The 14,332-nt window shown below is 52.4% G+C and overlaps 1 protein-coding gene and 1 long non-coding RNA gene across 2 annotated transcripts; both read left to right on the top strand.

The window, feature by feature from the left end:
- Positions 1 to 7,505: 7,505 nt before the first annotated feature.
- LOC132334638 (zinc finger protein 239-like) lies at positions 7,506 to 9,625 on the top strand. The gene has a single exon (XM_059860737.1). It carries the CDS (start codon positions 7,506 to 7,508, stop codon positions 8,664 to 8,666), a length of 1,161 nt encoding a protein of 386 aa, XP_059716720.1. The 3' UTR covers positions 8,667 to 9,625.
- A 1,848-nt stretch (positions 9,626 to 11,473) lies between these two features.
- LOC132334863 (uncharacterized) lies at positions 11,474 to 14,196 on the top strand. Its single transcript, XR_009488506.1, has 3 exons — positions 11,474 to 11,546; positions 12,627 to 12,753; positions 13,990 to 14,196. It is a non-coding gene; the product is annotated as an uncharacterized LOC132334863 (long non-coding RNA).
- The last annotated feature ends 136 nt before the right edge of the window (positions 14,197 to 14,332 follow it).

Raw genomic sequence — 14,332 nt, 5'->3', positions numbered from 1 at the left:
TCCACTCTGCCTTCAGATGGGGAGTGCTGATAGTTGGCAGATCTGTGCAGGTGTCCTCATCCTGTGTGCATTGGATGTTATCCCATCCCAGCAGGCATTTAACACAAGCAGCTATTTCTCTGTGCTTAATTAACAACAGAAATAAAAACTATATAACAAAGTTATTTAAAAAATGGTCCCAGACCATATTTAATCCCTGACAAGTTGATCCCAGTCTGTTGATCCTATGGTCCCAGTCCATAGGATCCCAGTCCATATTTGATCCCACTCCAGGCTATCCCGGTCTGGAGGGTTCTGATCCACAGAATCCGTCCATGTGATCCCCGTCCATGTGATTCCAGTCCAGGTGATCCCAGCCCATATTTGATCCCAGTCCAGTTGATCCCAGTCTGTGTGGTCCTGATCCATGTGGTCCCACTCTGTGCAGTCCCAACCCACAGGATCCCAGTCCATATCTGATCCCAGTCCATATTTGATCCCTGTCTGTGTGGTCCTGAACACACTCCCAGGGTCTGGAATTCCAGTTCCAAGCCAGGAAAAAATGTTCCTGCCCTTGAATTTCCTTGCTATCATCTCAAAAAATTAGAATGAAATTATAAATAAAGAAATAATAATTAAATGAAGAAATTTTGATGAAAATGAAATATAGTAATTTCAACTCTTACTTACAATACTCCAATAATGATTCAATCCAAAACAGCAAAAATTATTGCTATAAAATTTCCAATAAATATATATAAACAAATTATATACCAAGAAATAACTTTGGAAAGTTTTAACTCGATGACTAATACTTTAGATAAAAAATATCTAAAAAAACTAACATGCAATCTAACACACCTGAGTTAAACAATTCATATTACAAATATACTAAACACAAAACCAAATACCACTATAATTTCTCACACATTTTAACCAAACAATTTAACTTTAATAACACCCTTAAATACTCTAAAAAAAAAAATTAAAATTACTTCAAAAAATTTTAATTTCAGGTGGGTTGTTTCATTTGGATATTGGTTTTTGGATTCTTTGGGTTAGATGACTTAAAAAATGGGATTTTTATAGGAATTGAATCAGCTGAGAAGGTGGCACTCTGCAAACAGAACTGACTGAAAATGAATGGGACAGAAATCAGCAACTTTGAAAGTTTTATTTGCTATCAAATACATCCCACCCAGCCAGCCCCACACAATCCCCATCCCACCACTCCAAATTGGGATCCCACTTCTCCCAATCCCTTCCCAAACCCAACTCACCCTGGCAGCTGTGGAATGGAGTGAGTTTGGCCTGGGATTGAGTGGGGGGAAATTACTAGGATTTTGTGGCTAGTTTTGGGATTCTCGTGAATTTCTGGGGGATTTTGCGTGGTTTTATTAGAATTGTTGAGCATTTAGTGGGATTCTTTGAGGTCAAGGTTTATTACGTAAATTTTTGGGGTTTCTTGTGGATTTTTGTGCAATTTGGGGGGGTTTTGTGGGGTTTTTTGGATATGGCCAGGATTTCTTTGGGTCCCGGGGTGGATTTTGTGGGACTTTTTATGGTTTTGCATACAATTTTGGGGGATTTGTGGGGCCTAATTGGGATTTTGGCGGGTTTTGTTGGGATTTCAAGACACTTTGTGGGCTTTTATTTCGATTCTAGGGTGTTCTAACAGGATTTTGTGAGATTTAATTGGGATGTCGTGGGTTTTATAGGGACTTTTGGGGGTTTAATGGAGATTTTGGTGCCTGTCAGCCCTTCCCCACATCCAGGGACAACCCACGGACCACCCAAGGCCCCCCAAAATTCCACTAAAAATCCCCCAAATCTCCCAAAAAAAACAATAAGATCCTCCAAAACCCCCGAGAATCCCACAAAATCCCAGTGGAACCCACCAAAATTAAAAAAAAAAACCCTGCACAACACCAGTAAACTCCCTCAAAATCCAAAACCCCCCCAAATCCACAACCCCTCAAAACCTAATAATTCCCCCAAAAACCCAATAATTCCCCCTAAACAACAAAATCCCTCAAAACCCAAAAAAGCCACCACCAAATCCCCCCAAAAATCCCTCCAAAAAAGCCCCCAAAATCCCCCCAGGCTCACTGGGGCCGTCCTGGATCAGGGGGCACCGGCCGGTGGAACAGGAGCCACTTCAGGGGGCCCTCGGAGCTTTTTGGGGAGGGGGCACCATGGGAGATCCCCAAACACCGGGGGAGAACCCCTGCTGTGCTGCCTCCCCCTGAAACCCCCAGACCCCGGTTCAGGGTGGGCCTGGGACCCCCCGAGACCCCCAAATCTCCCCCAGGACCCCTCCAGGAACCCCAAACCCCCCAGAGCCCCCCAAGGTTTGCCCAGGACCCCCTGAGAGCCCCCAGACCCCAATCAGACCCAGCCCAGGATGTCCCCTGAGACCCCCCCAGACCCTTCCCAAGACCCACCCAGGACCCTGCCAGGACCCTCCAGACCCCTCCCCAAACCCAATTCAGGCTCCCCCAGCCCCTCCACAGATCCCCCCGGGACCTCTCCCCAAACCCCCCAAACCCTCTCCTAAAACCCTTCCAGACCCCCCAAAGCCCCTCCCCAAAACCCTCCCAGGACACCCTCAGGACCCCCCAGAGCCCTCCCCAAACTCCTCCAGGACCATCCCAACACCCCCAGACCCTCCCAAGACCTTCCTACGATCCCTCCCACATCCCCCCCTCGAGACCCCTCTTAGGACCCATCCGCACCCCCCAGGTCCCCCCACAATGCCCCAGGACCCTCCCCAGACCCCCCAGACCCCACCCAAAGCCCCGGACCCCTCCCCAAAGCCCCTCCCCAAAGCCCCCCCCCGGACCCCCCAAAACCCTCCCCCGCCCCCCCGATCCCCCCCCAGGCCCCTCCCGCACCTGTCCCGCGCCCGGCGGGTCCCGGCAGCGGCGGGGAACGGGGCGCAGCTTCCGGCTCGCCTCTGATTGGCCGGGGCGGGGAAGGCGGGCGTTACTGAAGGGAGCCGCGCTGTGAATGGTTGGTTCGGGGACGTGCAGCGCGGTGATTGGTCGGTTAGGCGGGGCGCGCCGCTATTGGCTGGGAGCCGGCGCACGCGGCTGAGGCGGGAGATTGCGAGAGGAGAGCGGCAGAGGAGGAGCTGAGCTGAGGTGGGGTTGGGGGGAAACTGGGGGGAGGGGAGGGGTCTGAGGCGGGGTCTGAGGCGAAAGGGGGGATTTTTGGGGGCATTGACGGGAAATAGGGGGGTGTGCTGTGGGTTTGGGGGGAATGTGGGGGAGTGTGAGGGGGCTTTGGTGGGTGTGAGGGAGCTTTAGGGAGCTTTGGGTGAAGTTTGAGAGGGTCTGGAGCGTTCTCAGGTGGGTTTAGGGGGATCTGAGGGAAATTGGGAGGCTCTGAGGGGATTTTGAGAGGAACTGGGGGGTTCTGAGGTGGGTCTTGGGGAAATTTGGGGGAGTCTGGGGGGATTAAGGGGTCTGAGGGGGATTTGGGGCAGTCTGATGGATTTGGGAGGGGTCTCAGGTGGGTCTGGGGTGAATTTTGGGGAAAACCGGGGGGAGTCTGAGGGTCCTGGGGAGGTTTTGGGGGTCTTGGGGAGTGGTTTTGGGTCTGGAGTGGTCCTGGGCCAACCTTGGGGGACTGTGGGGGTCCTGGGGGAGATTTGGGGGGCCCGGGGGGGTCCCAGGCCCAACCTGAACCGGGGTCTGGGGGTTTCAGGGGGAGGGGGCACAGCAGGGGTTCCCCCATCAGGTTTTTGGGTGGTCTCCCATGGTGCCCCATCCCCAAAAAGCTCCGAGGGCCCCCTGAAGTGGCTCCTGTTCCACCGGCCGGTGCTCCCTGATCCAGGACGGCCCCAGTGAGTCTGGGGGGATTTTGGGGGCTTTTTTGGGGGATTTTAAGAGGGGTTTTGGGGATTTGTTGGGGGTTTTTGGAGAGAATTACTAGGTTTTGGGGGGGGGTGTTACGTGATTTGGGGGGGTTTTGTGGATTTGTGGGGTTTTGAATTTTGGGGGATTTTATTGTAGTTGTGGAGGGTTTCTTGGGGGGGATTTATTGAAATTTTCAAGAGTGTTTTTAAATTTTGGTGGGTTCCACTGGTATTTTGTGGGATTTGCGGGTGTTCAGAGGGTTTTTTGGGGATTTTTTGGGGATTTTGGAGGTTTTTAGTGGAATTTGGGGGGGGCTTTGCAGTTATCCCCAGATGTTGGGAAGGGCTGAGAGGCACCAAAATCTCCTTAAAATCCACAAAAGTCCCTATAAAACCCACAACATCCCAATTAACTCTCACAAAGTTCTGATAGAACACCCTAGAATCCTGATAAACGCCCACAAAATCCATTGAAATTTCAACAAATCCCCAAAATCCTAATTAAACCCCACAAATCCCTGCAAAAATGTCTGCAAAACCATAAAAAGTCCCACAAAATCCACCCCGAGACCCAAAGAAATCTTGGCAACACCCAAAAAACCCCACAAAAACCTCCCAAAATCCTAACAAAAAACTCCAAAAAATTCCTTAAAAAACCTGAACCTCCAAAGAATCCCACTAAATGCCTCCACAATTCCAATAAACCCCCCCAAATCCCCCAATAATCCAAATAAACCCCCTCAAAATTCCAGAGAATCTCACAAAACCCTCACAAAATCCTAGTAAAACCCCCAAAAGTACAAAAAAACCTTAAAAGATTTCAATAAATCTCAAAACACCCCCCCACAAGGCCAATAGAATCCCCCAAAGTCCAAACCCACCAAAATCCACAAACCTCCCAAAATCCCCAACACCCCCCAAACTCAGTGATTCTCTCCAAAAACCCCAATAATTGCCCTAAACTCCCAGCAAACTCCCCCAGCCCACTGGTATGAACCAGCTGTGCTCCACATGGTTCCAGTTGCTCTCTTTCACCCTCACTTTTGTTCCAGTCACTCCCAGTATCTCCCAGTGTTCCCCAGTTCCTTCCAGCATGTTCCCAGTCACTCCCAGTATCCCGAATATGTTCCCATTTGCTCCCAAGCACTCCCAGTCACCCTCAGTTTGGTGGCACTCGCTGCCAGTATGATCCCAGTCACCTCCAGCATGATCCCAGTTCATCCCAGGATAAGCCCAGCAGTTTCCAAATGCCCACAGCATGCACCCAGTCACTCCCAGTCACTCCCAGTTGCTCCTAGCATGATCCCAGTTCCTCACAGCTGCTCCCAATCACCCTCAGCACCATCCCAGTTACTCCCAGTACATCCCATTTGCCCCAACATGGTCTCATTTGCTCCCCACAGGCATCCTGCTCACTCCCAGTGTGATCCCAGGTCTCCATCAGTATGATCACAATCTGCCCTGGCAGCATGATCCCAGTATTATATCAGTACAAACCCAGCACAGTCCCAGTCACTCCCAGTATGATTCCAGTATGATATCAGTACAAACCCAGTACAGTCCCAGTCACTCCCAGTATGATGTCCATACAAACCCAGTACAGCCCCAGTCAATCCCAGTACCATCCCAGTCCAGCCCAGTCCCTGGCAGCGCTGCCACTGCTGGGATCCCCCAGCCCTGGGTGCATTCCTCCCTCCTGGAGGTGCCGAGAGGAGCCCCAAGGGCTGGCAGTGCCCAGGCAGGGTCCCCAGCAAGGCCCAGTTTGGATGTGCAGCCCCCAGTTTTCCCAGTTTGCCTCTCCTTTGGCCCGGGCCGGGTTCCCCCCGCCCGCAGCGGCTGGGAGCAGCCGAGAGCCCCGCGCTGCCCATCCCGACCTGTCCCGGCTCCATCCCCGCTCCTTCTGCGGGAACGGGGCACCGAGGGTGTCGCTGCTGCTGGGGGAGGAGGAGGAGGGAGGGAAGGGGAGGGATGGAGGGGGAGAAGGAGGTGGAGATAAGACAGCAGAGGAGGATGAGGAGTGGGGGGTGGAAGGGGAGGAGCGGGAGGAAGAGGAAGGACAAAGGCGGATCAAGGCTGAGCAGGCGGAACCGCGCGCTCGAGCCCTGCCTGCATTCGCAGCCCCCACCTGTGGGATCATTGCCCCCCCATCGCGCAGGTGAGCGGGGAGGGGGAGCTCGGCCCTGATATCTCGGGGGGGGTGCCTGGGTTGGGTTTTTTGGGGGGATGTTTGGAGAATGAAGAATCCAAGGCTGAGCGGAAAAGGCCCCTTGGGGGGACATCAGGGGTAGCCGGTGGTGGCTGCCAGCAGAGGCAGCCTGGAGGAGCAGAGCCCTGTGTGCCCCAGGAGCCCAGAGTGGGGAGCCCAGAGAGGGGGGAGCGCCGCCATTGGCGGGACCCTCAAGAGTCTGGAGAGGGGCAGGGGGGACTCCTTGGAGCCCCTGCAGCCCAGAGCAGAGAGTGAGGGGAGAAGGGACCCGGGAGCCCAAACAGCCCCGGCATCCCGAAATGGGGAGAGCGAAGAGGGGGGAGCTTTTGGGATTGCTGAAACTGCCAGCAGCCTGGGGAGGGCGGGCACTGAGGAGAAGGGGGACCCCCAATCCAAGCGTGATCCCGGCAGCTGGGACGGGAGGAACCCTGAACCCCAGAGGGGAGGGACCAGGGACGGGAACTCTTGGGAGGCTTTTTCAGGGCTGAATCTTGGTGTTTGGGAGTTTTTCTGGAGGCCGGGTGGCTGGTGACTTGTAGAGACAGACTCGGGCAGTGGGACCTTCAAACTCAACGTGTGTGGGGCAAGATGAAACAGGACAGCCTTTCAAATATGATTGTCTGGCAAAAGATTTTGAGAATGTAGGAAGTATTAGCAAGATTGAAATGAAAGCAAGCTTCGAGATACCTTATTTACTGAACAGCTGGAAAACAATGGTGTGGCCCGACTGAAGGTAATCCCCTTGTGATGAAACAATTCCCTCTGCTTGCAGACAGGTCCAAGGGTCAGAGCAGACCCTGCTACCTCAGCAGAAGGGGTCCAAAGAGGAGTTTTTAGGCTTTAAAATGTAACATGGTATGGTGATGTAATGGTTCTTATAGGCTGTATGTAAATGCTATAGAATTTGTATCTTGCACTGGATTGGTGAGTGAGAAATAGAGTATTCAACATAGGAGAAGATTTATTGTATTGTGACTGGAACCTTACTCTCTTAACACTCTTACTCTCTTCCTATCTTACCCTCTCATCCTCTCTCCCACTCTCTTCTCTCGGGCCTGCTCTGAGCTGTGGCTGGCAGCTCCCAGCAGGGCCCCTGCACCCAGGCCCTTTGCAATGAACCCCAAGTTCCACAACCTGGCTGTAGAGATCTCTCGTCTCCGTCCGTCCCAGCTGTCCTACCCCCGACGCTCCTACAAACAGCTCATCCCTTGTTTTCCCCAAACCAGGATTTCCCATTCCCAACCCCATGGATGCTGCGAGGAAGAGGAGGATGCCCCAAGACATGCAGGCAGGTGAGGAGGAAGTCAGTGCCCCTTTCCCCCTCTGTCCTGCTTCATTTCCCAGCCCAGCGCGGCCCCCGGCTACAGGACAGCCCTGCGGGGATCTTCTCCCCTTTTCCTGTGGCACAGAGGCAAATCCCATCCTGTCCTTGTCCATCCTCCCCCAGAGCAGGAGCTGAGCATGGAGAGCAGGGAGGACAAATCCCCGTGTCAGAACCTGGTGGAAGAGGCCGTTTTGAGCAGCTCCACGGTGCAGGAACCCAACGGGGAGGAAAAGCACCGGAGATCCCGCACGAGGAGGGGCTGCAAACGCAGATGGCGGGGATCTGAGGGGGAAAGAGCCAGCTTGGGCCGGGAAGGCGGCCAGAGATGGAGCCAGAGCTCGGAGCTGGTGCTGCATGAGCAGCTCCATGGTGGGGAGAAGCCCAACACGTGTGGGGAGTGTGGGAAGAGCTTCAGGTGGCGCTCCAACCTGATCCTGCACCAGAGGACCCACACTGGGGAACGGCCCTATGAGTGTGGGGAGTGTGGGAAGAGCTTCAGTCAGAGCTCCCACCTGATCAATCACCAGAGGACCCACACTGGGGAACGGCCCTACGAGTGTGGGGAGTGTGGGAAGAGCTTCAGGAGGAGCTCCCACCTGATCAATCACCAGAGGACCCACACTGGGGAACGGCCCTACGAGTGTGGGGAGTGTGGGAAGAGCTTCAGGAGGAGCTCCCACCTGATCAGGCACCAGAGGACCCACACTGGGGAACGGCCCTACGAGTGTGATCAGTGCAGGAAGAGGTTTCTGACCAGCTCCAATCTCCTCCTGCACCAGCACACTCACACAGAGGAGAGGCCCTTCCGCTGCCCCGACTGCGGGCAGGGCTTCAGGCAGAATGCCCATCTTGTCATGCACCGACGCATCCACACTGGGGAGAGGCCTCATGAGTGTGGGGAATGTGGGAAGAGCTTCAGCCGGAGCTCCACCCTGATCCTGCATCAGAGGACCCACACTGGGGAGAGGCCCTACGAGTGTGTGGAGTGTGGGGAAAGCTTCAGCCATCATTCCACCCTGACGCGCCACCAAAAGATCCACACTGGGGAGAGGCCCTATGAGTGTGATAAATGCAGGAAGAGGTTTCGGATCAGCTCCCATCTCCTCCTGCACTATCCAATTCACAGAGAGGAGAGGCCCTTCCAGTGCCCTGACTGCGGGAAGGGATTCAAGCACAACTCCACCCTCATCAACCACCAGCGCATCCACACAGGGGAGAGGCCCTATGAGTGTGAGGAGTGTGGGAAGAGCTTCTCCAGCAGCTCTACCTTGACCCGACACCAACGCAGGCACCGGTGAGGGAAGCCCTGCGAGTGCTCCGAGTGCGGGAGGAGCTTGTGCGCTGCTCCAGCTCCATCCCCCACTGGAGATCCCTCATTGGGTAGAGCCCTGGTGACCCACATTCCCTGTGATCCTTGCTGGGAACACTCCTGGCTCCTTCTCCTTTTGGTTTGGTGTTATTTTTCCTCTGCTCCATCTTCATCCCTTAAAAAAAGCCCAAACAGGTTTAAATGAAGGAAATTGATCAAATATATCTGAAGTCCCACCATTTCACTGGTAGTTGATGCAGAATTTACCATTTGGGGACACATTCTGTGTGTAGTGCCCCTGTTGCTAAGAGGCAGGAATTTGATGTCACCCTTCTAGTGTTTCTAAGAACTCCTCCCCTGACCCAAACCCCAACTCCAGCCCTGGGATTCCCTATATAAACCCCATGGCCCTGCCTTTGCCCTGTCTTTTTGGGGTCAGAAATGGATTCTGGAGCTCTCCGAAACCAGGACCCATCTCGTTTGTTCCCGGCACCGGCAGCTGCAGCCGCCCTGGACACCATGAACTCTGGAGAATGGGGGCAGCCAGTGAGGACAGGTCCTGGACTTCAAGATAAGTGTGTGTTGTGTTTGCCATCTGTCAGAGGTGGGGCAGTTATCTTCTGTGCATTGGGCAGTTTATCTCTTTCACAGCCAACCCTTCTTGCAGGACATATCTTCTGTTAATGGGTCAATAATTATTAATTATCTGCTGTTAATGGGCCATTGAGTTTCACTGCATGGCTGATAAAATGACATCATCCCACTGGGAGATGCTCCGCCCAGGGGAAGAAGCCAGGCATTGCTACCTAGGTAGAATCTCAGGTTTGGAACCCCAGAAGCAGCCTTTTCCCACTGGATTGCCAGAGGATCAGCCCTTTTCCCTCTGGATTCCCAGAGGATTCTGACTCTGTCACTGTTTTCTTTTAAATTTGTACTATTGCATTTGTATTTTCAATTTTTTCTAATAAAGAACTGGAATTTCTACTCCCATATCTTTGCCTGTGAGCCCCTTAATTTCAAAATTTATTATTATTATTATAAATTTTGTTGTTATCATTTTTTTAGTAGTAGTAGTAGTATTCACAGGGAGTGGGGTTTACATTTTCCTTTCCATGGGAGGCCCCTGAAATGGGGAGACACCCCCAAGGAGGGGCCATGTAAAATAATCCCTGAAATATGTAAATTAATTTATGGATTTTCATGAGAGTCTATGAATATGCAACAGGCTGATGTAATTCAGACCAGATTAATTAAGGAGTGTCCCCAAAGACAATGGGGGTGTGTCTTGGTGGCCATAATAAACTTTGCTGCATGGTCCTTGTCTCCTCTTACATCAGCCTTTTGCATATTCATAGACTCTGTTGCATGTCAATAAATCACTATATATATTGCAGGAACAAAATTGGCTTCTTCCTGTTTGGTGGTCCCACCCCTCTCCCAGCTCAATTTTGGGGTCCCATCCCCCTCCCAACTCAATTTTGGGGGTCCTACCCCCCTTCCACTCAATTTTGGGGTCCCATCCCCCTTCCCACCTCAATTTTGGTGGTCCCATCCTCATTCCCAACTCAGTTTGGGGGTCCCAACCCCTCTTTCCTGCCCTCTCCTGCCCCTTCCCCATCGTTCCCCCAATCCCCTCCCTGTGTTTGGTTTTGGGGTTTCCAGGCCCCTCCTTCTCCTTTCTGGCATGCCGACCCAGCTTTGGTTTAATTTGGGGTCCCCTCCCCATCCCCAGGGTCACACCCCCCTACAAATTCTGCTGCTGGCAACTGATGAGTCATCAGCAATAAATGCTCTGATTAGCTGGAAATTACCCCTCGCTATCTCTGATTGGTCAGTGCTCTGTGGCACTGGGCTCCGCCTGGCAATTGATGAGTCAGAGTCGCCTCGGGAGCTGATTGACTGAAAATCGCTGAGCGGGGCCAGTGCTCCTAGTTTCTGCCCAACAATTGTGTCATCGTCAGCGCTTCGCGCTCTGATTGGCCAAGGTCTGTTTTGGGGTGGGGACGGGAGGAACAGGTTATTGGGGGGTTTTTTGGGTTCATTTAGGGATTATTTGGGGGTTATTTGGAATTTATTTTAGTTGCATTTGGGGGTTTTGGGGGTTTTATTTGAGATTATTTGGGTTTACTTTTGTTTTTTTGGGGTTCCTTAGGGTTTATTTGGTGTTTATTTAGGTGTACTTTGGGTGTTTGGGGGTGTTTTGGGTTTGTTTGGAGAATATTCTGGTTTATTTGGAGTTTATTTAGAGATTATTTGGGTTCGTTTGGGTTTACTTACGGTTCATGTAAGGATTATTTGGATTTGTTTGGGTTTTTAGGTATTACTTGGGGTTTCTTTTGGGTTATTTGAGGTTTATTTGGAGTCAAAAAATCCGTGAAGGTTCTCTCAAAAAACCCGGGATGATTCCCCAAAAAAAACAGGAATGTGCCCACTCCAAGAAACGGGAATTTTTCCTAAAAAATCCGTGAATTTTCCTCCCCAAAACCAGGAACGTTCCTCTAAAAATCCCAGACTTTTCCCCAACAATAGCAATGCGCCCCGCCCCAAGCCATCCAATCGCCGCGCTTCATCTCCCAAATTAACCAATCACAACACAGCCCGCTCCAAACCATCCAATCACGGCCCGTATTCCCTCAGCAACTCCCGCCTCTCCCGTGGCTCTCCTGTCAATCACCGTGCCCTACACCGAACCAACCAATCACTGCGCGGTTCCCTCAGCAACTCCCGCCTCTCCCGTGGCTCTCCTGTCAATCACCGTGCCCTATACAGAACCAACCAATCACTGCGCGGTTCCCTCAGCAACTCCCGCCTTCCCCGCCCCGCTCCTGTTCCACCGCTTGGTTCCAACCCTGATCCAGGACGGGCCGCAGTAAGTTTCCAAAAAACCCCCAAAATCCTCTCCAAACCCCCCAAAATGCCCCCAAAGCCCCCCAAAAATCCCTCCAAATCTCTCAAAAATCCACTCAAATCCCCCCAAAATCACCCCCAAATTCCCCCAAAAACCCCTAAAAACCTCCCAGAAACACCTCAAACCTCACCCAGAATCCCCCCAAAACTGTCCCCAAAAGCCCCCAAATCCTTCCAAAACCCAAAATCCCCCCATTACCACCCCAAAAAACTCCTCAAATCCCCCCAAAACCCAACAAATACCCCCCCCAGTCCTCCCAAATTTCCTAAAGCCACACCCAAAACCCCCAAATGCTCCCAAAATCCCTCCATAACTCCCCAAAAATCCCCCCAATCCACCCCCCCAAAAATCCCCCCAAAATTACCCCTAAATCCCCCAAATCCTCCCAAACCCCAACAAATTCTCCCCAAATCCCCCCAAACCATCCCTAAAACCCCCCCAAATCCTCCCAAAACCCAACAAATCCCCAAACCCCCCAAATACCCCCAGAACTCCCTAAATTCCCCCACAAAAACTCCAATATCCCCCCAAAACCCCACCAAAAATGCCCTAAATCTCCCCCAAACCCCCCAAAAATCTCTTCAAACCGCCCCAAATCCTCCCAAAACTCTCCAGAACCCCCAAAATCCCCCCAAAACCAGACCTAAAATCCCCCTAACCCCCCCAAAATCCCCTCAAAACCTAAAATCCTCCCAAAAGACCCCAAATGTCCCCCAAAGCCACACCCCAAAAAAGCTCCAAATGTCCCCTAAAACCCCAAATCGCCCCAAAAATCCCCCAAAAATCCCCAAATCCCCCCAAATCCTCCCAAAACCCCCAAAATGCCCCCAAACCCACCCCCACAATCCCCCCTGCAATCCACCTAAAATTTCCCAAATCCTCCCAAAACCACCCCCAAAAAAAACCCCAAATCCCCTCAAATACCCCCAACCCCCCCCGAAAAAAAAAACCAAATCCCCTCAAATACCCCCAAAAACACCCCCCAAGTAACCCCAAACCTCCCAAAACCCCCCAAAAATCTCCAAAACACCCCAAACCCAGGTGTGCTCTGGTGGCCCTGGCCATGGCGGGGGCGCTGCTGGGACCCCCTGGCCCCAATTGGGTCTGGGGGCTCTGCTGGAGCCAGCGCGGGCCAGGGGCTGCACCCGCCACAGGGAGATGTTCTCAGGTGGGTTTGGGGGGTTTTGGGGGGTCGTGGGGGGGGATTTGGGGGAATTTTGGGGCGGATTTTGGAAGATTTGGAGCATCCTGGATGGGTTTGGGGGAGGATTTGGGGGGAATTTTGGAGGGTCCTGGAGGGATTTGGGGGAAATTTGGAGGGTCATGCAGGGAATTGGGGGAGGATTTGGGAGAATTTGGGGAGGATGGGGGGGGATTTGGAGAGGATTTGGGGGGGATTTTAGGGCATTTTTGGGAGGGTTGAGGGAGGATTTGGGAGGAATTCTGGGGGGGTTTGGGGGGATTTTAGGGCATTTTGGGGGGGTTTGGGGGAGGATTTGAGGGGATTTGGGGGAGGATTTGGGGGGATTTTGGGGACTCCTGGGGTGTTTTCAGGTGTCTGGGACAGTGTTGGGGGGGTTTTGGGAGATTTTGGGGGTAATTTGGGTCTAGGGGCTCTGCTGGAGCCAGCACAGGCCAGGGGCTGCACCTGCCACGGGGAGATGTTCTCAGGTGGGTTTGGAGGATTTTGGGGGATTTTAGGGCATTTTGAGGGGAATTTGGGGGGGGTCCAGCGGAAGGATTGGGAAGTTTTGGACGGATTTGGGGGGAGTTTGGAGGGGCATTTGGGAGGATTTTGGGGGGTCCTGGGGGGATTTGGGGAAGTTTTGGGGTCATTTTTGGGGCCAGTGGGGTCAGTTCTTTAGTGCTTTTGGGGTGATTTTTTGGGTGATTTTCAGGATGTTTTTGTGATGTTTTTGGGGTGTTTATGGGATGGTTTTGGGGTGATTTGGGCTGTTTTTGTAGTGATTTTGGGGTGTTTTTTGGGAGGCTTTTCAGGCTGGATTTGGGGTATTTTTGGGGTGATTTTGGGGTTTTTCTCAGGATGGGTTTGGGCTGTGTCCTTGGGTGACGTTGTGATGCTGGTATCCCCACTCGTGTGTGCTGTTTCTGCTGGATATTATGTTCTGTGCCTTCAAGACTGGCTCTGAAGAGCGAAAGTTTTGTTTTGGTTTCTTATCAGGCGCTCCCCCACAGCCGGCAGGACGCAGAGACGGGGCAGTACATAGTGCAGCTTTTGCTTTTTGCTTGGCTTTTTGCTTTGCTCTCACTCTTGCTTCTGCTTTGCTCCTGCTTTGCTCTTGCTTTCTGCTTCTGCTCATTAGTTAGTTTAGCTAAGCAGTTCAAATTTTTCCCTGGACTGTTTTTCCTTTACCTTTTTTGGAACTACTCGAACCTGCTCCAGACTGGGACTGGGAAACACCAAGAGTTTGCACCTTGTGGCTGCAGCAGCTGCCCCAGCGCTGGAGGGACTGATAACAGAGCGACCACCCCAAGAGAGACTTTCTGAATTTGTCATCTTTTTCAGAGCGGTGAAAGAGTGGTGTCATCTGGTATTGTTCATTTTGTGTGCTGGGGGTGCTGTGCTTGTCAAATAAACGGGTTCTTTCCACTTCTCTCCCAGGAATCCTTCCTGAACTGGTTGGGGGGAGGGGCCTCGTGGGTTTGCTTTCTGGAGGGGCCCCCTTTGGAGGTTTTCTCCCAAACTTGCCCTAAACCAGGACAAAACTTGGTGCCCAACACGTGGG

This window comes from Haemorhous mexicanus, chromosome 16 (assembly GCF_027477595.1).
Source record: "Haemorhous mexicanus isolate bHaeMex1 chromosome 16, bHaeMex1.pri, whole genome shotgun sequence".
Taxonomy (NCBI): Eukaryota; Metazoa; Chordata; class Aves; order Passeriformes; family Fringillidae; genus Haemorhous; species Haemorhous mexicanus.
Note: the sequence above shows the minus strand (reverse complement) of the source record. Positions and strands in the feature narration are given on the sequence as shown.

Coding starts and splice junctions, on each gene's coding strand:
- LOC132334638 (XM_059860737.1), top strand. CDS start 7,506: ATGGAGAGCAGGGAGGACAAATCCCCGTGTCAGAACCTGGTGGAAGAG.